The 24,272-nt window shown below is 41.9% G+C and overlaps 1 protein-coding gene across 1 annotated transcript in view; it reads right to left on the bottom strand.

Annotated features, from left to right (window-relative positions):
* Window positions 1-24,272, bottom strand: part of Nme7 (NME/NM23 family member 7) — a 129,429-nt gene that overhangs the window by 46,027 nt on the left and 59,130 nt on the right. The window contains 3 exon segments of the mRNA NM_138532.1: window positions 10,211-10,312; window positions 15,236-15,304; window positions 17,337-17,401. Of these exon segments, the coding sequence (NP_612541.1) occupies window positions 10,211-10,312; window positions 15,236-15,304; window positions 17,337-17,401 (236 nt within the window).

Genomic DNA, 24,272 nt, shown 5'->3' with positions numbered 1-24,272 from the left:
AAAGAGTCAAATAAAATACATCTTAAATGGGGGTGTTTTATGTCGATTCAGCAACTTCACCCCCAGAAACAGATTCGAAGGCAATAACAAGAACATGTTCAAGCATCAGACGGACGTTCCGTCTCCATGGCTACACGGATGAATAAGGAAATTAGCAATAGTGAGATGCTGAGCCCAGCCCGATGCTGAGCCCAGCCCGATGCTGAACGCCCACACAGCCTTTTGTTTTGTTTTTCGAGACAGGGTTTCTCTGCGTAGCCCTGGCTATCCCAGAACTCTCTCTATAGACAAGGTTGGCCTTGAACTCACAGAGATCTGCTTTCCAGCCTCCTGAGCCAGATACTCCAGCCGTCACATCTGGCTTTTTAGCTTTTAATAACCATGTTATATGTTTTTGTATGTGTCGCAAACATGTGAATGTGTATGTGTATGAGTGTGTGTGTATGTGTGTGTGTACATGTGCATGCCCCTGTATATGTATATATGTGTGTGCATACACATGGAGGCCAGAGAACAAGCTTGGGTGTTAAACTTCAAGAGCCATTAAGACTACTTCTCTTTTGTAAAGGGTCTCTCTCACTAGCCCAGGAGCTTATGAAGGAGGCTATGCTGCCCAGTCAAAGACCCACCTGTCTTCACCTCCCTACCCTGGAATTACAAGACCATGTTATTACACCTGGCTTTTCTTACATAAGTTCTTAGAGACTGGACTCAGGTCAAAAGCAATTTCCCAATAGAGCCACTTCCCCAGTACTGCAGAAGCATACTTAATACTATTAGTGTGAAACTTAATTAAGAAGGTATTGCACACTATTAGTTACTGGATAATTTTAATCTTATTTTTATAAATATACTAGTTTAAGGCCAAATTACAATGTTTATTTCTGAAAAGAAGAAAAGCAAGAATGGTAACTAATTTTTATTTTTTTGTTGTTGTTGTTGTTTTTTTTTTTTTTTTGAGCCAAAATGACAATGTTCGTTTATTTCTAAAAAGAAGAAAGCTAAGAATGATGACAGGTAAATACACTTCTCTCTGTCTCTGTCAGAACAGAGATGTCTCCCTTGACTTTTGCTGTCTGATTTCACTTGTGAGGAATCTGATTCATAGGGAGAGCTGGAAATCAGTGAGAAAGCAATACAAAGCCATGTAGGCCGACTTGACTCACTCCACACAACACGTGTCACTTGCACTTTCGAGGAGGAAGTGAGCCAGATACTCTTCTCAAAGCAAGCAGAGAATGAGTGCAGCCCTAGGCATGCTTTAAGGTTGGCAGGGAAGGTTGTCAGTAAGCACAGTCTCCTAGGACCATCTACAATGTATACTATACATGGGCAGAAAAGGAAGCAAGGCCCTTCCTTCTGAACAAGGAGCACCTCTTTGTTGGCTACTGGTAAAGCCCCTGGACACAGGCTCATTGCTCCCTGAACTCTTACTGCCTACTTGGATTCAATCAAGAGGACCAAAGGTTTTATAGGATGCATGTAAGCATCTATTGATCCTCCATCTTCAAGAGAGATGTGCAGGACTCCAGCAGACGCACGAAACCTGGGCATTATGTGTTTCTCATACAACCTTTGCCTAAGCTTGGCTTTACCAAGCAAGCACAGTAAGGGATTATTAAAAGGAATGATATAGTAAATTATAATAGCCTACTATAACAAAATTATTTTTAAGTGTACTAAATATTTCTAGAATTTTTCATGTACTGTTTTGAATGTCTGACTGTGGAAAACTGAAATTGTTGAAAGCAAACTTGCAGCTAAGGGGCAGCGCTTGCATAACTCTCGACTTGGAATGGAGACTTTATTCAGGGGTTCTACAGTTTATTGGGGAAACTATTTGTCCTTGGAACTAGACTGCCCTGAACAAAGGCAAAAGTTGGGAGCATATGAGATAACTCAGGTGCAAACGGCTTTTGCTTTTAAGTCTGAGTCTAGAAAAATCTGAAATAGAAATTAAACTCCATCTCATCTGATCTGGTGTTTATATAAAAGAGAAGTCCATCCCCACTGACCAACAGGATAAATCGGGGGATTGAGCACCTGAGTCATTCGTTTATACTTATTGTCGCTTTTTATATGAAATGTGTTGAGGCTCTCTGCTCCCAAACCCCGTGGGAGAGAGACCTCACCGCCTGATCAGGTGGGCACTCCTGAGGCTGCAGAGCGGAGGAGACCACCAACACTGCCCACCCCTGCCCACATCCCTGGCCCAAGAGGCAACTGTATAAGGCCTCTGGGTTCCCGTAGGGGAGGGCCCAGGGGCGGCAGGACCCCTGCGCCTGAGACACCGCCGGAACCTGAAGGAAACAGACCAGATAAACAGTTCTCTGCACCCAAATCCCGTGGGAGGGAGAGCTAAACCTTCAGAGAGGCGGACACGCCTGGGAAACCAGAAGAGACTGCACTCTGTGCACATCCAGACGCCAGAGGAAAACACCAAACTTCATCTGGAACCCTGGTGCACGGAGGCTCCCGGAAAGAGCGGCGCAGATCTTCCCGGTTGCTGCCGCCGCGGAGAGGACTTAGGCAGTACCCCACAAGCAAACTTGAGCCTTGGAACCACAGGTAGGACCAACTTTTCCCCTGCAAGAAACCTGCCTGGTGAACTCAAGACACAGGCCCACAGGAACAGCTGAAGACCTGTAGAGAGGAAAAACTACACGCCCGAAAGCAGAACACTCTGTCCCCATAACTGGCTGAAAGAAAACAGGAAAACAGGTCTACAGCACTCCTGACACACAGGCTTATAGGACAGTCTAGCCATGGTCAGAAATAGCAGAACAAAGTAACACTAGAGATAATCTGATGGTGAGAGGCAAGCGCAGGAACCCAAGCAACAGAAACCAAGACTACATGGCATCATCGGAGCCCAATTCTCCCACCAAAGCAAACACGGAATATCCAAACACACCAGAAAAGCAAGATCTAGTTTCAAAAGCATATTTGATCATGATGCTGGAGGACTTCAAGAAAGACATAAAGAACTCCCTTAGAGAACAAGTAGAAGCCTACAGAGAGGAATTGCAAAAATCCCTGAAAGAATTCCAGGAAAACACAATCAAACAGTTGAAGGAATTAAAAATGGAAATAGAAGCAATCAAGAAAGAACACATGGAAACAACCCTGGACATAGAAAATCAAAAGAAAAGACAAGGAACTGTAGATACAAGCTTCACCAACAGAATACAAGAGATGGAAGAGAGAATCTCGGGAGCAGAAGATTCCATAGAAATCATTGACTCAACTGTCAAAGATAATGTAAAGCGGAAAAAGCTACTGGTCCAAAACATACAGGAAATCCAGGACTCAATGAGAAGATCAAACCTAAGGATAATAGGTATAGAAGAGAGTGAAGACTCCCAGCTCAAAGGACCAGTAAATATCTTCAACAAAATCATAGAAGAAAACTTCCCTAACCTAAAAAAAGAGATACCCATAGGCATACAAGAAGCCTACAGAACTCCAAATAGATTGGACCAGAAAAGAAACACCTCCCGTCACATAATTGTCAAAACACCAAACGCACAAAATAAAGAAAGAATATTAAAAGCAGTAAGGGAAAAAGGTCAAGTAACATATAAAGGCAGACCTATCAGAATCACACCAGACTTTTCGCCAGAAACTATGAAGGCCAGAAGATCCTGGACAGATGTCATACAGACCCTAAGAGAACACAAATGCCAGCCCAGGTTACTGTATCCTGCAAAACTCTCAATTAACATAGATGGAGAAACCAAGATATTCCATGACAAAACCAAATTTACACAATATCTTTCTACAAATCCAGCACTACAAAGGATAATAAAGGGTAAAGCCCAACATAAGGAGGCAAGCTATACCCTAGAAGAAGCAAGAAACTAATCGTCTTGGCAACAAAACAAAGAGAATGAAAGCACACAAACATAACCTCACATCCAAATATGAATATAACAGGAAGCAATAATCACTATTCCTTAATATCTCTCAACATCAATGGCCTCAACTCCCCAATAAAAAGACATAGATTAACAAACTGGATACGCAATGAGGACCCTGCATTCTGCTGCCTACAGGAAACACACCTCAGAGACAAAGACAGACACTACCTCAGAGTGAAAGGCTGGAAAACAACTTTCCAAGCAAATGGTCAGAAGAAGCAAGCTGGAGTAGCCATTCTAATATCAAATAAAATCAATTTTCAATTAAAAGTCATCAAAAAAGATAAGGAAGGACACTTCATATTCATCAAAGGAAAAATCCACCAAGATGAACTCTCAATCCTCATCTTCGATTGGTTTATATACAAGTGTGCAATTTCTAGGCTTGAAAGTAAAATGATGCTATCTGGTGCTGGATAGAGGAGCCTTATTTTTTATTATGGCAGCTTGCTATTTTTGTAACATGGTGATTTGGTTGAACACAATAAAGTACAGTAGTAACTGATCTCCCCCTCTTCCTGGATGAGTGAGGAGATGATTAAATGTTGATGTCAGCATCCATGAGCATATTCAGATGAGCTTCTGCTTCTGTTGAAAAGGATGCTGTGTTTGATTGTGGTCCGAAGCTTTGAAGCACTACTTGGCATCTCCTTCCTTGGAGGTCTCACTGTTTAAACATAACAGATTTGATAGCTTGTTGGTAAGGTGAGGTCCAGCTTGTCTCCACTAGGTCATCTTCATGTGAATCCGGTGGTTATACGGTTTTGTTCTAGGGATATTTCATTTTTTTAATAACGGTTTTAGCTGACATTCATGGAGAGAATGAATCCTTAGAAGTGTGCCACTAGTGAAAGGAAATCCTGTCTAGAGTATGTTTCTTTACAAAGCTGTGTCACACCATCCTTTGGGCCCTCTGTTGGAAAAGTAGAATCAAGTCTCAAATAATGCCTTTTAAATTGTATCCTCTAGTATTATAGATGTAGGACAGTACTGTATCATACCTCTGTGGATGTAAAATAGCTTATACCTGCTTTATGATACGTAGTAGTGACCGTGCTTTATCAGAGCTGTTTTTAATGATGTTGCTCAGAATGTTTTCTTTCCAGATGATGATTGAGAAGCTAATTTAAAAAAAAAATGGTGCCAGGTACCACAAGAGTAACAGAACTGTGCTGTTTTCTCGGGTTTTGTTTTTTTACTTTTTTTTTTTCAATGGAGTGTGCTGGATGTCCCTACAGTTTTGTTCAGATGACTGCAGAACCTGGAAAAGCTGTTGCTGCTGTTGATGCATAACACACTGCTATTATTGGTCTTTTTATATAAATATAAATATATATATACAGATATATAATTTGAATTTTTTGAAACTTTACCTGTGCTGTCAACTTTCGAAAAAAGTATCCCCGTTTACTGTGTTGAGTTGGCACTGTACAGAAATTAACAGCCATATTGGTCTAGAAATGTTGAACTTAAGTTTTTTCCATTTGTACAGGGGTAACACACTGTATTAAATATGTAAGGTCTTATATACGTGGGTTTGATTACAAAAACTAATAAAGTATTCTCTAAATTAAAAAAAATGTGTTGAGCTTGAGTTTTATTTTAAAATGTAAAATTCATTCCTTTAAGTACTTTATGAAAAGTACAAACTCCTTTCATAATAAGAATAACTAGTTCCTAAGTCAGATGTGAGTGAACATTTTCATTATATTTAAATTAAGTGCTTTCAAAAAATCATGCTTTTAATCAACTATATAAAATAATGATTTTGTTTATTAGCTGGTATTAACAAACAAAAATCAACATTCAAAATTAAGAGGGTCACATATGCCTACGGGCTGCACTGGAGGGCTCTAAATGTCCTTCTCTGGTCTTTCAGAGGTTCGGACTGCCTCACTGAGAGAATCAAATGTCTCAGGGACACATCCTGAGGCACCATGCTGAGTATTAGTTACACTAATCAGAACTGAGTGGGGACTGAGACCCGGTGCGGTGTGGTTGGTTTTTTACCTTTGGGTAGACTTGTAAAGTGACAGGGTCCTTTATGTCTGAAATTGGTCATTTCCCAGGACCTCAAAAAGGTTTCAGCATATTTCTTCCATCTCAATGCACAGTCTATTGTCCTAAGCAGTGCCCCTGGGAGCCGACATTTGAAACTGACAAACAGCATGTGTGTGTCAGGGAGATAAAGTCGGCACATGTGCGCCAGCCTCCTGGGATTCCAAAATGCTAGCAGCCCCAGCTGGTGCTGTGCCTCTGTCCCAGGGTGCACTGCTCCCGGCAAGCGTGAGTTCCACCTTCTGACTGTCAGAGGGACTCATCTGACTGGAATATGGTTATTCTAAAGTCTTTTAGGGCAAAGGATACAGTAATATTTTTACCAGTGGAGAGAAAAATAAGTAAGCCTGGGGCCTCGCTCATGTTAGACAAAGGCTCTACCACTGAGCTAAATTCTCAGCCTCAAAAGAGCTTAAGAAAACAGCATTACTAATTAATATTTATTGAAGAGAGACAAAGAGCTGCTTAAACTAACACCCATTCTTTCAAAAATATATACTGAATATTTGTTTAATAACTGGTGCCCTGAAAATGCCAGTGAAAGTAAAAGTAAAACTTCCTTTCCTTCCCCATGTTTACAGGGTGGCAGCAGGAAGTGGACTGCCCAGAAAGCATGCAAATGTTCAGATGCTGATTCTTATTACAGAGAAAACTAGGCCAGAGTCACCGAGAGTATGAGAGTGTGTGACTGTCCACAGAGGAAGGAGCTGAGCTAGCTCTCTCCAAGAATGGCACACTCGAACACCAATCCCACTAGGCACAAATGGTGGAACGGACTACGTGTCAGCGGGATTCCTGCGAGTGCATCGTGGATGACGTGTGCATGGTGCATAGCTATTGCTAAGGGAGCGAGCTGTGCCTGCCCAGAGACTGCCCTCCTAACCATAGTCTGTTCTTCATGCTACTCCTGACTTCTCTCTGCCTACAGGAGAAACACAACTGTTGCTCTTGAACTGGCAGGAGAAAGACCTTACAGAGCATGTTTGCCGTCCATCTTTAGACAGGCGTCTTTTCCTCCCCACATCACTCCCACTCCATTCCGGGGACTTACTGTACCTGTTTTGAGGTCTGTCTTACCAGTGAAACAGACGCTGCCAGATAGTGAGTCTCTGTCACTCGTCTGGCACCACTGCATCCTTGGACTAGGAATGTTGGCACATAAATAGTACTTGGCATAAGTTTGAATAAATAAAGCAATATTTAAGAATGAGGTTTAGAAAGGAGCAAGTTTAGAAAATCACCAGGATAGTTCAGTAATTAACCAAGCCCTGGTTTTTTGAAACAAGGTTGCATGTAGCTCAGGCTGACTTGAATTCACTGTGTAGTGGAGGCTGGCCCTAAGCTCATGAACCTTCTCCTTCTGCCTCCCCAACCCTGGAGATTACAAACATGTACCCCCACGCCGGTGACATGAATATTTGCAGTGTCAGCTTCCTGAGGGAAACGTTATGTGCTCTGTCCCAGTTTGCACTGCGGCTTAGTGAGAGGCAGCGAACACAGCAAGTGAGCATCTTACAGACACTCGGCCTGGTGTTACAGTGTGTTGCTTCTCTGGTGGCGACTGCACACGTCTGTATTCAAGCTACTTGCCAGAACAGTGTGAACCATGGAGACGGAAGGGCTGGGGATGTAGCTCTGGAGAATTAAGAACCTTCAGTATGACGACATGCTCATTGCTAACCTGAAGGACCGTCTGGCAGAGGTGCCTGACTGCAGAGTCTGTGCAGATTTATTTATGGTCAGTCAGTCCCTTGTGGGTAAAACGAGGTAACAGTTCCATCAGTGAGTGACAGCATCTATATGTCACTGAGTCATTGTTGGGACTAAATCAGGCACCTTATACTCTAACTGATTTATAATTAGAAAGAATTAACAGTACATCATTTATTATAATCTCAGTAGCCTTATCATCTATTACAATGGTCTACCAAATGTTTCAAACTAAACTTTCTAGCTATTCCTTGAACTGGGAGGGTAGATTTTCATTCGCCTTAGGGAAATTCCATTCTGTAGGATTTGCCCACTTAGAAACCTTGGAACTTATTCAAGAAAAACCAGAATCACTCCTTTTTAAAAAACAAAACAGAGAGTCTCTACACCTCCCTGAAAGCACTTATCTGACTCCCATTTATTTTCCTACTGCCTGTGAGCCTCTGTTTTCCTTCTTATAATAGATTCCAAGAAATATCTAGCAATGCCTTGGCTGTTGGACGTTAGTAAATGTCTGACACTGCTCCATTCAAATCTGAATTTGTGCCTGTCCTTATTAAGATCTAGTAGCATTTTATAAACAATAAAAATGAAAAACACAACATCAAAACCCAGAGTGGAGCAATTACACCTCCTAGAGGCAAGACCCGAGCAACTGCGCATCTCCACGCCAAGCCATGAACCTGAGCTCCTGCAGGAACAGAGATTTAGCTCAGTCACCTTCCTTATGCCCCTGCCACAGAACCTGCAGCCTGCACACACTGTTCCCCAAGAAACAGTCACTCAATAACCGTCTGTGAAGGAAGAGAACTGGCTGTTCTCCTCCTTAGTACTCTCATGCCCATGGACACCCATATATTCAACCCCAACTCCCTCAGAGATCTCCTCCTCTGTCGTCACCCGTCCGTGCTGGAGCAAGAAGAAAGGAGCTCGCTATAAAGCAAAGCTTCTTCCTGCAGCCATGACTTTAATCGCATCATCTGCCACCTTATCACCGACTCCTCCTTCACATTCCGTCTCATGACACATACTCTTCGGTAAGCTGTCTTGCCAGCCAACCTTAGATGGAGATATCTATGCTAAAATTCTGGGTTTCCATTATACTTGTAAATATTTAACAGTGGGATGGCCACAATGCATGAAAATTAACTACTTATGGCGGTTAAATGATAGTCTGAAAATCCTTTGAAGCTTCTGTTCTTTTTTCCCAGATTGACCTTGAACTTATGAGCTCCGATGAGCCTTCTAGCTTAGCCTGCTGTGTATTCAGACTCTGCATGTACACTTCGCCTGGTCGCAGCTTCTATCGTTATATCCGTAAGTGTCAGCACAAGCTCAGTAACCACTTACTGACTGAGAGAAAGGAAACAATGATAAAGCTTAACTTCTTTCTTTTTTGTTATTTTTATTTCTCTAAGTTTTCCTATTTGACCAGCTGATCAATCAGATTTTAATTTTCTTCAAAATAAAAATTAACAAATGCCCCATTTGGTTATCAAACAGAAAACAGAAACTAAAATTAACAAAATGGCTTTGTCCTCAGGTCAAAGGTGTCCTCTCAGCCTCTCGTGACAGACGTCAGAAAATGCACAGCATCAACACCACTCTATGCTACCACTGTCTCAATTCTATCCTTCCTCCCTGAACTACAGAGGAGGCCTTGCTGGCCGAGCTGCTGTTCTCAGATCTGCCCCCTTTCACTGAAATCCCTTTCTTTAACCTTTTGCAATTTAATGTGTCCCAGTTGTATCAAAGAAACAATTCTGTGACAATTTTTAAAATTGAGTTACATATAAAGAATTCTTCTTTCCTAATATATAAGAATTACATTTTCTTAGTTCCTTTACTTAGGAAAAATACTATTTCCTCATACTTCCAAAACTGCATTTAAGGGAAACTAAAGAAATAATCTTCTGCACACCACAGAAAGCTCTCTGTCCCTCACTGTTCTCCCTGTCCCTGTGATGCAGCTTTTCCTGTTCTCTCCCCTGCACCCGCCTGTCTGCCCTTCAGTCTCTCTTCCTCTGAGAAGGTTGAAAATGTCCTTGAATTGGACTCTCTCTGACCCAAAGATTCTTCACCATTGAGTTTGCCTCAACTACCGATGTTTTGGTCTTTTTTGTATTTCCCTCGGTAAGCCCGATTGTTCCAGAAGCTCCATGTGCACTTGTCGTCACTCACCACGCAGACAAGTTCAACTGCTCACATTTTTTAAAGCATCTAAAGCCATGATGTTCACAATCTTCACTGTTACCTTTATATTCTTTCTATTTGAAAGAACACCTTAGAAAACTTTTATTTCAAAGTTTAAAAAATTGCTTCTTGGCTAATAAGCTAGAAAATGGAACAAGAAAACACAGAATCTCTGCCACAGTAAATAAGACTTGGCTCGTTCTCTATTTGGGCAATTTTCTTGCGTATTCACTTTTATATAATTTGCAAGACTGAAAAAACTAAAAAAATTAAACTTGCTAAAATAGTTACTTCTTAACACAAAATAGACCGGTAGTTTACTAACTTACAGGATCGGAAGGTCCACAGAATTCTCGGAACGTCTTCGTAGGATTGCTCTGCTGGATCTCTATTGCTACGCAAGGGCCGGAGTACAGCTCTGTCACCATGTCCTTTAGTATCCATGTAAGAGAAACAAGATAACTAAAATAACTGATATGTTACCACGATTCTTTTAACTGTGCTACTTTACCACTACTTCCCATCCCCAAATGGTCGGCCACCTTTGACTTCTTTCCCATCTGTGTCCCGCACACAAGTTCCTTCCAAGTTATGGCCACCTTGCTTCGAAATACTTTCTCTCATCCCTTCACCTCCACTCCTAGGACCATTAGCCTTTTGAGGCTTCCTCTGCTCGCTTAAGCCATTTCTAGCACATCTTCCTTTCAGACTTCCCTCTTTCCATCAACAGTTTCATCAAATTAATATTCCTAAAATATCAATAGCCATGTTTCTCCCACGGGACCTTTAAAAATCTATTATGTGGTTAGCAACAAAGACTAACATCTAGAAACTAAGAGAAAACTAGATGAGCTGGCTTCCACATTTGAGTGGTGGAGCCAAGGAACTGTGACTCTCGGGAAGGGGGACCGTGTAGGCCAGATAATTCCTCCATCTTGTTGCATAAAACAGGCACAGACAGAAAGGGCAGGACAGGGCAGGTAGGAAAGTACAGTAGAGCCTGACATTCCCACAGTGCTGCAGAGGCTGCATTAAGGGAGCCAGCGGACATGATCATCAGGGAAGAATACAGCAGAACTCCACACCCTACCATAGAGCTTTTCTACACTCATGTTTACTGCTTCTGTATCCACTGGAGCAAGGAAATGGAAAGAAGTTAGATATCTATCGGCAAATGAGTAGTTAATAAAAGTTTGGTGATAGGATATTGTTCAGCAAAGAAAAACATAATCATAAAATTTGCACGATAACAGATGAAATAAGAATGTTAAATAGTGAGGTCACATGATACATGGTCTCCGCCATCTGCAGAACGTGTAAGCAAATGCACACTCGGGCTCGTCAGAATACGCAGAGGGTAATTGTTAGAGCACGAGGAAGGAGTGATGCGGGTCATGGACATGCATTTAGAAGCTGATTGTTTTCCTGGTTCTTTTCTTTTCTTTCTTTCTTTCTTTTGTGTGGTGTGTGTGTGTGTGTGTGTGTGTGTGTGTGTGTGTGTGTGTTGGATAAGTGCATAACAATGTATTCCCTACTGAAGGTAAATTAGCAGGAGGCTCCACAGCTTCAAGATGGACAAGAGGAGTCCATGCTTCTGTCATCCAAAGCTTGGAAAACCCTTACACAACACACGGGCTCCATATCAGGTGGAGGCCCAATACAATAATATCCAGGCTCTACATCATCAGGTGGAGGCCTCAGAAGGGCTCTACTCCATAGCTGGCCTAAGTCGGCCCTACATAATGAAGTGGCATCTGCCCACCTTACAAAGCTTGGAAGCAAGCCTCCCCAGAGTCAAGCTGAACCAAAGTTACTTAAGTGAAAGCCAGACCAAAGCCCAACTCTCTTTACAGGGAACAATCCATGTCATTGCACTTCATGCACGGTTAGTCGGTACCAGGCATGAGAAGGAAGAGGATGCGAGCTGCCGGCAGAAGCAGCGTCAGTAAGGAGCCATGGATCCAACAGGCAGGAGCAATGTAACGAACACAAGGTTGCTAATACGGCTGTCACAGATGAGCCTGCATGCTCAGATTACAGGAGAAATATGGACACTCTGAGGAAAACTGAACAGCAGAAGACTCAAACCTAGAAATAAAACCAAAGACACTAACCTAAGTAGTGCTTTGGATGGGTGAGAAGGGCACAGCCCTGCAGGTAAGTGACCTGGGTGAACAGGGCACTGCCCTGCAGGTAAATGACCTGAGACAGGCACCTGCAATTGCTTCAGCACAAACAAGGAAATCCACAGGGAGGAAAAACAAAGTCCCACCATTTAACATGGTGTCTTCGAAGAAAAGTTAACAAACTATTTTAGGAAATAACAGATAAAAATACACCAAGTTTCTATCCATAAACTTCTAAATCCGACGTGAACTAGGAAGGGAAATAAAAGGAAGAAAAGTATCAAACAGAACACCACAACCAGCAAGAAGCAAAAGAAATCGTAAAAGTTAAGGAAAAAAATTAAAGACAGGTGAACAAAGTCAGGTAGCAACAGCAACAAGGCTTGCCAGTCTTAGACATGGACCCAAATCACACAGTATTCAGACAAACAAACACAGACACATCACACAATATTCAGACAAACAAACAAACAGACACAGACACATCACACAGTATTCAAACAAACAAACAGACACAGACACATCAAACAGTATTCAAACAAACAAACAAACAGACATAGACACATCACACAGTATTCAAACAAACAAACAAACAGACACAGACACATCACACAGTATTCAAACAAACAAACAGACACACATCACACAGTATTCAAACAAACAAACAGACACAGACACATCACACAGTATTCAAACAAACAAACACAGACACATCACACAGTATTCAAGCAAACAAACAAACAGACACAGAAAGAGAAAACAGCCGTGAGAAGCCAGTACCCAAACCCTTGTCTTTAACGTAGTCAAAACACATTTGTACATAGCTGTCTTAAAGATAATTATTCAATGGCCTCATAAGCCCTCCCTCATGTCTAACTGAGGGGTTGCAGACCTTACATAGCTTCTGGGAGAGAGAGTTGGGCATGGGGTGGGGCATCCGGAAAGAGTTAAGGGCAACAGATGGGAAACTATAATCAGAATACACTGCATACATTGTGAAATTCCCAAAAGTTAAACAGAAATATATTCAAAACAGAAAAAAGATAACGATCCAAAGAAAAACATTAGTTTTCTTTAAGAGGACGGCTCCAGGTAGGTCAACTGCATTAGAAGGGCTTCCCACTCATTAGTACACAGGCAGTCCCAACTGGCTTCAGCAGGCTATTTACTTGTTTGTTTAGTTATGTGTTTAATTATGAGTCAAAGTCTCATGATGTGGCCTGTGCTGGCCTGACCCTTACTACACAGATCTCCTGGATGCTGCTTCTGAGCGCTGGGATGGGAGGAATAAGCTACCACGCTCACTGCAGGGGTAGTTGGTTTGTTTATTTGTTCATTTTGAGTTTTGGAAACCAAATTGGGAAGAGTGAGAGCTTGTGGTGGTGGTAAACTCTGCAAAGAGTTAAGGAAAGAATGGGGAAAATATAATCAAAATACACCACATGCGTGTGTGAAATTCCCAAAATAAATAAATAAATAAAAATATATTTAACAACAGAAAAAAGATCATCAAAGAAAAGCATTAGTGGTGCATTGCAGAGTCATTGCACACAGAAATAAGACAATGACAAAATAACGCCTAGGACCAGGGGAAGTCATTGGGATTGTCACTCAGTGTGAAATGGAATAGAGAAGAACAGGACCAGAGAAGAGCATTTCTCAATGTCTGGACTACTCCGTGCATCTTTCCCTGTCCTGTCAACACTGAAAAGCACTGTAGACAAAGGTGAAAATAAATGACTTTGAGGAAGAAGAACGGCAGGTGACTGAGTGGGAGTGCCGGGCTGGGCCAGCCCTTGTTCTGCGTTCAGTGGGTTTGTAACACGCAGACCAAACTAAAACAACTCATTATAGGGCACATTTAAATATTAAATATTAACCCAAACGCTGTCACCTGACCTAATGGAAATGACAGAAGAAGAAAGGGCTTTATTAAATCATGTGCTACAGAACTCTTCTCATTAGAATCCCTGAATTTACCCCAAAGTGACTTTGCTATTTTTATGCATAATTCTGCTGAATTTGATATTCCATTTCATGCTATTAAAGTACTGTCTATACATAAAATACCAAGGTCTCAGGCAGAAGAGATATCAAACACATTTTTGAAAAGAAGAGAAGCAAATTATCTGCCATTCTTCATCCTTTCTTTCTTCCTTTGCCACTTTGGCTGTGGCCCTCACTTTGTGTTACCGCTGGCAGCAGACAACATTTAGGACCAGATACCCAGGCTACTCCGAATGAGCAAAGGGGAGAAGAACAGACAGGAGCAAAATCCACTCAAAACGTGGTCTTCCCAATGTTTAGTTAAGGAGAAAAGTTTCTAAAAGCTTGGTTGATTATCTTTTAAGCGTCTTTTGCTGACCTAAGCTGACAGTCAGTCATACACGGAATGGTTGAACTAATGCCTATCCTCATTAGAACTTAATTTCTGTCAATGCAAGTCATGTGCCTTTTATCACAAAACTGTAAGGTCTACAGTAGATGTTCAATCAGTATGTGCTGGTCTCAAAATAACAGGATCAGGTCAAAATTATCATTTTTTAAGAACATAAATTTGAAGTAAGTTTGAGTCTAAGTATAAACTATCAACAAAAATCATCTATCAAAGATTTATGAAACTAAACAGTAATACAAACAACAGCAAGAGCAGCTCATATTTACCCCGCACTCTCAATGAAGAAACCACTTTACACGATCTGTTTCACTTAATTCTCATAGCAATCTTCTAATACTCATTCTCATCCGTACATAGACTAATAAAAGATTTAAAAGAGTAAATACCCAAGGGTTCCCGGAGCTGAATGTGGGCCCTCTGACACAGCACGAGCCCTCTTAACCTCTGAGCCCTCTCTTCAGCCCATGTTGAGCATCTTTCATTCATCTGTTGGCCAATCGTACTTGTTCTTTTAAGAAATATATTTTTAGATTGTATGGTTTTCTTTTCTGTTTCTGACCATGCTGTCCAAGTCGGCCCCGAGCTCCTGATCCTCCTGCTTCCTCTCAAGCATTAGGTACGGTCACGCGTCACTACCTGGCTCTTTGTCTGTTTTAAAAATCAGGTTGTCATTTTGTTATTGAGTTGCTTGTGCTGCTAATCCTTTAACAGATATGTGGTTTATAAATCATCCTTTAAAACACTTTGCAAAACTATAAACTATAAGATTCCCAAGATTTGAAACACGCATGTCATTTAGTCCCATTATTTAACATTATGTTCATACTTACATTATACTCGGACACTACGCCTTTATAGACTTCATAGAATTCTTCAACATTAGCTCGATCCATATTGAACTATGGTAAAAACAGAATCATAAGCCAATCAAGTGAGCTCCCTTGGCACTCAGCATTTGTCATTCCACTTCCACTTTCTGCTATGTGCTGCCTTTTCCTCACACCGCTCTCAAAGACACTACAAAGCCCAGGCTGCCCTTGAACGTCAGCTCTTCCACCTCAGCCTTGCAAGGGCTGAAATTACAGCTAGTTGCTACCATACCTGCCTCATTCTTTTAAATTCAAACTGTGAGTCCTGGATAATTGATTCTTTTTAGAAGAATATGTTATTAAAGACCAGCTGATCGATATTAATCTGATTACTTATTTATTGAGATTTATCAAGTACTTATGTGTGAGGCATAACTAGGTTTCATACATGTGCCACCTCATATGAGAAGCTCAGGCTTATGCATGTCACTGCTAAGATCCAGAGGCAACAGGAGACTTCTGAACTGGCCTTCTATCACTCCCAGAATCCGCCCCATTGGCCATGCTCTCATCCAATAGTCTAGGACTACAGGAGTGAAGCTCTATTCTTGATACGACAAAACAGGCACGGGCAGTATGGTGCTGTTTATTGGTAGAGTAGACATACAAGGAAGCCATGCAACAAGTTCAGGTCCTTCAGATCTTGGAGAGAGAATAGAGAGCCACACTATTGCCCTCTGAAGAATCTGGGAAAAAAATCACTAAAACTGGTTTGTAACAAAGCACTTAGACACAACAACTGGACTTCCTACTAACACACAAGTGCGAATAGACAGTGTGTACATAAAACACACCGTGACCAAGTAACTCCTTATCAAGGTTGGCTTTACACTCAGGAACAAAATTTTATAACTTTAACACTCTCACAAACTCAAGCACTAATTTAAAGAAAGGGGTCTGAACCCTAGTTTTACCCCCATTCATTCTTTGCTTCTCTGGAGTCACTGAGAAGCGTCAGTCTACAGTCAACACTCACGTCAGAAGGACAGACTGCCATGAGCAGTGTTACTATTACAGGGAGGGAATTTGGTTTGACTTAAATGCTTAATGCTACATTCTTCAACCTTTACCACTAGTAAATCAAAATGTGACATAAAATATAACTTAATAAAACCCACAGTGGCAAGTAACATTCTTTTTTTTTTCTCTCTCTTTTTCGGAGCTGGGGACCGAACCCAGGGCCTTGCGCTTGCTAGGCAAGCGCTCTACCACTGAGCTAAATCCCCAACCCCGGCAAGTAACATTCTTGTGGCCTAGATGAACAGCTGAGACTAAGGATGCCTAACTCGGGTCACATGCCTAGGAAACTGCTGACCTTCGATGACACCAATGCTGACTCTAAAGACCTACACGTGCACTCATTCACCAGTACGCTATTACTGCTCTCACAAGTGCACCAGTTGAGTTACAGAAATATGTGCTATGGCTTCAGTTAAGGACTTTCTGAGAATGTCTGAGAAGGCGATTCTCAGCCAGTATGGGGAGGCTTAAGGGCCACGGGGAGATTATGTACACTAACACTTGAGGGACAGTTTAGAAACCAGGCCCAGGCTGAGAGTGGCAAGGGAATCAGAACAATTCTTCCTTCACTGTTTGCTAAGAAACGTAGGACACACAGCACTCCTTGATGCACCTCACTCTGTCTGTCACTGTGCTTCCTACTTTTCAGCAGAAGTTCCACAAAATGAAGAAACTTTGAGGCTTAAATCTGGTGTATCATCTGAATATTAGTATCTCAGTAAACAATTACACCGATTAAATAATTAAAATATTTTCGTTTCATTATAAAGCTTTTGAGTTCCGTCTTCTGTGGCTGTGATTTTAGTTTGTTTTGTTGTTATTGTGGTTTTGGCTGGCCTGGAACCTGTCACATACATCAGGCTGGCCTCAATGTATACCTACCTCTCCTTCCAGAGTGCTGTGATTAAAGGCCTATGCCACCATCTCTTTAATTTTAATAAACCCAAGCCTCGAGTGCACAGTTACCATTCGCTTACACACATTCTAAGGGTTATTAAAAGCCAATCCTCCCATACAGTGCGGCTCACTGCAAAGCACTTACCATCTGTATTGCTGAGATCTCAAAGCATGCATCTCGAATAGCTATTAAAATCTTTCCCAACATTCCTAAAAACGAAGAACAAACTGGGTCAAAATATAAGATATTGGAACTAATTTTGGTTCCTAAGCAATACATGTTTTCAACAACAATGACCTTTGTTTCTACTCCAAATAAGGAAAATGCAGCGTCTCTGCAAAAGAGAGCCAGTAAGTTACTGAACTGAGCACCGCACTCATCATTCGGTTCCTGGTAACGGCTTCAAGAATATCAATGATGGTCCTGAGAACAGTGAAAAAAGCTTTTAAGGTAACATTTGTTTTAAGGCCACATAAATCTACTGATGTAAATAAAATGAAAATCAAGTGCTTTTAAAATAACATTACCAAAGGAAGTGACAAGACGCTGCATTTAGGAGGAAAACACAAAGTAGGCAGACTTCAAGAGGGAATTAAAACATATATCATTCCTAAATCCTGAAGAGAATTGATGGGCTAAAGAGAAGTTTGAGCAACTCAGAAAAAGAGACTGACGCCAAGAAAGAAGAAAGATTACACCCAGTTGAAGGTCTGTGGAGCTAGCTTGATTCTTTCCACACCGCGATATACACTGTGGTGGTTTGGATAAAAATGGCCCTCAGAGGCAAGTACATGTGACTGTTTGGTTCCTTGTTGGTGGACTGTTTAGGAAGAATTAAGAGGGGTGTGGCCTTGCAGGAGGAGGTGGGTCACAGCATAGACTCTGAGGCTTCACAGGCCCACACCAGCTCCAGTCTCTGCCCAGGCTTGAGGATCAGAGTTAAGTTTTCAGCTCCACTACAGTGTCGGGTCTGCCCGTCTGCCACCACTTTTCCCTCAATAATGGATAGACCAACCCTGTGAAACTGAAGTAACCCCCTAATTAAACGCTCTCTTTTTTATCTTTTAGTCATGGTATCTCTTCACAGCAATTTATCAATAACTAAGACATACAGCACGACCAAAAGATGCTTGGGGCACAAGGGGTTTAACTTCAGTTTATAGCTGCCCCTTCTTCATGAAAGGAAGTCAGGGTACAAAACTGAAGGCCAGGACCTGAAGCGGGAAGTAAAACAGAGACCGTGGAAGAAGCCTGATCATTGGCTTGCTCCCCATGGCTGTGCTTCCTTCCTTCCTTCCTTCCTTCCTTCCTTCCTTCCTTCCTTCTTTCCCTCCTCCCTTCTTCTCTCCCTTCTCCTCTTCTTCTCTTGGCTTTGAGACAGGGTCTCACTATGTAGCTTTTCTTGGTTTGGAATTTGCTATGTAGACCAGATTGGCCTCAGCTCATAGAGATCTGCCTGCCTCTGTTTCCCTTCCTCAGTGCTAGGATAAAATCAAGGCCGCTGCCACTATTCCCTGGTCCGCTTGCTTTCTAACACAACCCAGGACCACCTGCCCAGAGGTGGCCCTGCCCACAGTGAGCTGGGCCCTTTTACATCAACCAACAATAAAGAAACTGCCACACAGACCTGCCTACAGGCTGAGAGTACAGAGGTCATTCCTCAACTGAGAGTACCTCTCCCCAGATAGCTCGCCATTTGTGTCAAGTGGACAAAAACTAACTAGCACAGTCCTGGATGTCAACATGAGGAATGTGGGCACAAATTCCTTCATGAATAGGTGGTTTTTATAAGAGGAGTTTCTGTTGACAATAATTGTATGGCAATAGTTTTGAGATAGTTTTGCTTCATATAAAAATTTATGATATAAACATTTCTTATTGATTAATTTTGTTACTTCACAATTTATGCATTATTTAATGTCTTGTTACTCTCTCCTGCCTTCCCTCTCTTTTCTCCCTCCCATCTCTATCACCACTGCCACCCCCACCAGGCCCTTTCTCAGAATCACAACTTGGTTTTGATTTGTGATTTGGCCGTGACCCATTTAACCAGGGCCATCTGTGTGACCATTAGGTTGGAAGAGTCTATCGGAGCCTGGGGGTTAGAGACACAGTGAAAACAATGATTACACCCCACCAGGCACTCTGATCTACCAGTGAGGGGTAGGGTCTGGGAGCCTCTCTCTCCTCTCTGCTGAGGGGCCCATTCTTATGCAGACCCAGTGTGAGCATCCTTAGCTGCTGTGAGTTGTGACACCAATCCCTGTATGCTGCCTACAAGGTAACTTGGACTTTTCAAGTAAACTACAACTCTATCTCCCTCTTTCTCTGTCTCTTACACACACTTGCGCACACATATACATACATACCATATTCTGTACCATCAGGATATGTACTTAGTTCAGTCACCAAGCAAGAACAGTGCCTTAATGTGAATTTTTATTTACTATCTGAATTAGAACACAGTAGTGCTCTTGTAATTGACGTGGGATGGGGGCTGAAAGCAAGTCAGAGGTGAACTGTTGTAAAGGCCTAGTGATATCAACCACAAGGTGAGGACGCCAGTTTCTCTGAAGTTTACAGTTTAAAAACAAAAAAAAAGGTGGTGCTCATTGTAGTTTCCAAACTTTTTGAGATCGTGGACCCTTTAATTCTTAGAAAAATTTAAGATTCTAAAGAACTGTTATTTATATAGATTCTATCTAATAGTATTTATTATAAATTAAAACAGAAATTTAAAATGGTTATTAATTTAAATATAACAAATACTTTGTATGTTAACAGAAAATAATGTTTTGAGAAAAAAGTGATATTTACTAGTGATAAGAGAGATGCTGTTTTAAATATTTTTAAAGTCTCTTGAACTTCAAAATTAATGGAGGGTGGCTAGGTTCTTGTATACACTTTAACCTTCAATCTATGACGCTGTTTCGGCTAAGCGTATTTAGTTGGACAATGGTGGAGTATCTTAATAGCAATTCAAGACAAAGGCCCATATTCTTACACACAAGTGGGAGCTTCTCCAAAGGTCACTGCAAGGTCTGCCATGGCAAGTCTCTGATTGTTGCCATGACATTAAACGCTCTGGTGTACCGTAGACTTTGTGCCTGTATAGTTTGTACCACACAGTGATCATCCGGGAAGCACCAGTTTGCCACACTGTGGAGGTCTTTCAAATGCTGACACGTTCTGTTCTGCCACAGCTAACAAACTGAGGCCACTCCCTCAGTGTTGGGGAAGCAGCTAAGCAGGTGGAGGCTGTTCTCTGAGACTCAGTTCCCATGTACGGTCTTCACGGGGATTTTACCTGTGGCCGTAACTACTGCTAGCTATGGGATTTTACCTGTGGCCGGAACTACTGCTAGCTATGGGATTTTACCTGTGGCCGTAACTATTGCTAGCTATTCTCTTTAAAATGGCATCCGTACTTACACTCAGGGGCTGGAGAGGCGGCTTAGTGGTTAGAGCACTGGCTGCTCTTCCTGAGGACCCAGTTTCAATTCCCAGCAACCACATGGTGGTTCACTACCATCTGTACCACCAGTTCCAGGGGACCCAAAACCCTCTTCTAGCCTCTGAGGGCACTAAGGACACATACAGGTAAAACATGCATACACATGATAATCTAATAAATAAAAATTATGTTTTCTTAATTGCAAAAATTCTTTCCAAAATTAGGTATTAAAGCAACAGTTTGTCAAGTAAAAGTGTAACCATTAGCTTTTTCTATGTCCACCCCAGTTCCAGAATAATGACATGGGGGCTGATTTATTTATGAATTAATGCCTAGACCTTAAGCCAGATTGTTCCCTACCAGCTTTTAACTTTGTTATACTAATCGAAGTTCTTACTCATGGCTGATTATCCCTCGTAACTTTAGTTTCTCAAACCTTAATTTGAATGTTGGTTCTTACATGCTTTAACCTCCCTTTTAGCCCACCACCCACCAGAGGTAATGGAAAGAAGAATATGGGGAAGTGAACCTGTTTAGAAAGGTTCCGGGTTGTCTGGAAATCAGCAGTTCAGTTCACAGGTCAGCAGGCGGCGGCAGCTCGATCCACTCACAAACACTTCACAGATACACCCGCAGTCCAGTCTGGTAGAGTTGGGTTAGCAACAGTGATGATGTGACCTAGCAGAGACAGCCAGGCCTCAGCCTCAGCTCTAATCAGCAGGAGGGACCAACAGGAACACCAGGAGAAGTTCTTGACTGTGCCTCTTTAGTGAAGCAAAGATCGGCAAAAACCTACAAGCGTTGCACAGCCAGCTGTGCCAGCAAGTTGAGCTCCATGGAGTCCTATTTCTACCCTCCAAACATCACATGTCCTCCACAGGCCTTGCCTCAGCATGTGCATCCAATCAATCAGCCCAAGTCCATATAGTCCTGACAAATGGAGGCAACATATGGTGGATCACACAAGTGTGTTGTTAGCAAAGAGTCCTCCATTACGTGTCCTTTCATGTGCTTGCTTTAGTAGAACATCCTCTCTTCTGTGTCTGTTTCAGTGAATCATTCCTTCATGAGTCTGCCTAGTCTTTCACCTGTGTCCACTTCAGGAAAACACTCTTTCACGTCTGCCACAGCACAATTGGCTTTTCAAAGAACCCTTAGGTTTCTACTTCTCTCTCCTCAGTTTCATACATCCAACTTCCATTTCTCACAGGCGAATCCTCCGCACCTCATTCCTTCCCAGAGTTCCTCTCTGTGCCTGGGAGTCCTGTCTTCCTATTCTACTTTGCTAAAGGCCATAGTTTTTTTTTTATTTTAAACAATCAGAAGGTGCCTTAGGCAAGCAAGGAAGGACAGAGACACATCAAGGGTGTGCAAAACCATCACTCCACATAAATGTGCTATTTAATGACAAAAAAAATGCATGTAGTTGACCTCAGTAGAGCTCATAGCTTGAGCAGATGTGTAGGATGTGAGTTTCCCAGACACCGTAACTCTGGAACAAAAGTTGTTCCTGTGTACTTCCCATTTCTTCTCATAGAGTGTTTAGATGAATCCACAGTACTCCATTATATCCCTTATGTGAGGGGACTTTCTCCACACAAGAACGTGACAGTTTGAAGTACAATACACACTAGTATAATTTGGCATTTCACTTGATCCATTCCAAAACACTACAATATTCACCATGCTTCTGCCTTGTGCAAATGTCAACACACTTGAAGGCACAAGTAAACATAACAAAGGAATGTTACAATTGTAACACTGTATTTTGATGGAGATTGCACTAGCCAATATAAAGACAAATCTAAAGTCTGTATCAATTATAAACCTATATTATCTATCTAGAATCTTATTCAACTATGTTTCCTTGTGGGATGTATCATATGAACAATTCTACTTACAGATAAGCAGGTCTGATGCTATGGTCCCAGTTACGGTAATCACTACTGTGAAGGACAGTCCCACTCAGGTCTGATTCCTATCTGAAAATTCCCCACTAGTTGAGGTCATATGGAGTTACTGCTCCCACATCTGCTCAATATCCACGGATACTGCCTTTTTATGGCCACTTGTGTATGTGTGGTGAAAGGTCACAGAGGCTTTTAAGAAAGTAGTTTCATGTTTAACAGCTTAGAACACAAAGAGTTGGTAACCATGTGTCCTCTACTCCACCCTGGATAGAAAACGGGGGCTGGGGATTTAGCTCAGTGGTAGAGCGCTTACCTAGGAAGCGCAAGGCCCTGGGTTCGGTCCCCAGCTCCGAAAAAAAGAACCAAAAAAAAAAAAAATTAAAAAAAAAAAAAAAAGAAAACGTCCAGGTGACTGAACAAATGGCAGTAACTATGTAAATGAAGCACGCAGGCAGCAATAAACTCAAACAAAACGGTGTCGGAAGCAAAGGACAAAAGGGTCACACAAAGCCGAAGGTCTTAACTGGCTAGCGCTTGCAGAACGACTGCATTTTAAAGTAGCTTGCTTACAACTCCATGAATGTCACCTCTTAAATCTGACTTAAGTTTGACTGTCAAGCCATTCCTTCATTGCCACTCATCGAGTTTCTCACCTGGTTCATTTAAAAGCTTCTTTTCAGATGTCTTTTTCACAACAACTCATGCAATAGCAGGGGTTTTTTTTTACTTATTTAATCTTGCTCTTCCTGTGACTATACCAATTTCCTTTTAAAGTGATTTCCTGAACACTGGACTAGCAGGAACTGCCACGTACCCATAAGACCCAATAACTACAACCTCCATGGAGAGGTCAAGAGGTGGAGCCGAGATCTAAGCAAAAGCAGCCATAGCTCTTTGACTCCCAGGCCACAGTAATTTAGTTAGGCACCACAATTAGCTTAAGCTACAGAGGCCTTCCCTGGGATTATTTTGGGGCTGTTTAGAGTCTTCCCTAAACTCAGTACAGCCCCTTTTCTTGTAGTCTTGTAAAACTGAGACAGGGAATCCAACATGGCTTTCTTGTCTTGCATCAGCAGGGTCCTCCTCATGCTCCCTGCTTATATAGGAAGTAAAGTGCTGTATCCTGAGTTTAATCATTTAAACACAAATGGGCTTGCTGCAAATATAGGAAATAAGATCACATGGTAAAAATAGGCAATTTAAAACCAACTGGAATCACCAGGAAAGGAACAGTAAATATTTCTGGCAGGAATTAAATTGGAAAGTAAAAACCTCACATTGGGTTACACAGTCTAAGGTAGTTGAGAGTTGTAAGATAAGGCGGCCCAGCTCACTAAAGTGTACAATTCAGGAATAATGGGGTTCTGACATATTGCTTAAGGTTGACTAAGACATTGAAGTGGGAAATCTAGGGGACTTGAAGGATTTGAAACATGGGCTGTTTCTAGAAGCCATAGTTTTTCTTAAACAAAAAATCTGAGCGCCAGGTATGTCCTTATGGACTGCTGACCAGAGGCCCCCCAAAATGATACATACACTTGCCATTCTTCTTAACTACCCACCAGAACCAGATGATAAGAACCTTTGGCTGAAGAGACCACATGCATTGGGTGTAAGATACAGAGAAATAAAGCTGAAACTGATCTGGGAACCTCTCCTGCTGGCTAGCTTTTAAGATGCTAGGTGTTATGAAGCCTCAGGCATCAGTAGTCTTAC

This window comes from Rattus norvegicus, chromosome 13 (genome assembly GCF_036323735.1).
Source record: "Rattus norvegicus strain BN/NHsdMcwi chromosome 13, GRCr8, whole genome shotgun sequence".
Lineage (NCBI taxonomy): Eukaryota > Metazoa > Chordata > Mammalia > Rodentia > Muridae > Rattus > Rattus norvegicus.
The sequence above is the reverse complement of the archived record's forward strand: the minus strand, read 5'-3'. Positions and strand labels throughout refer to the sequence as shown.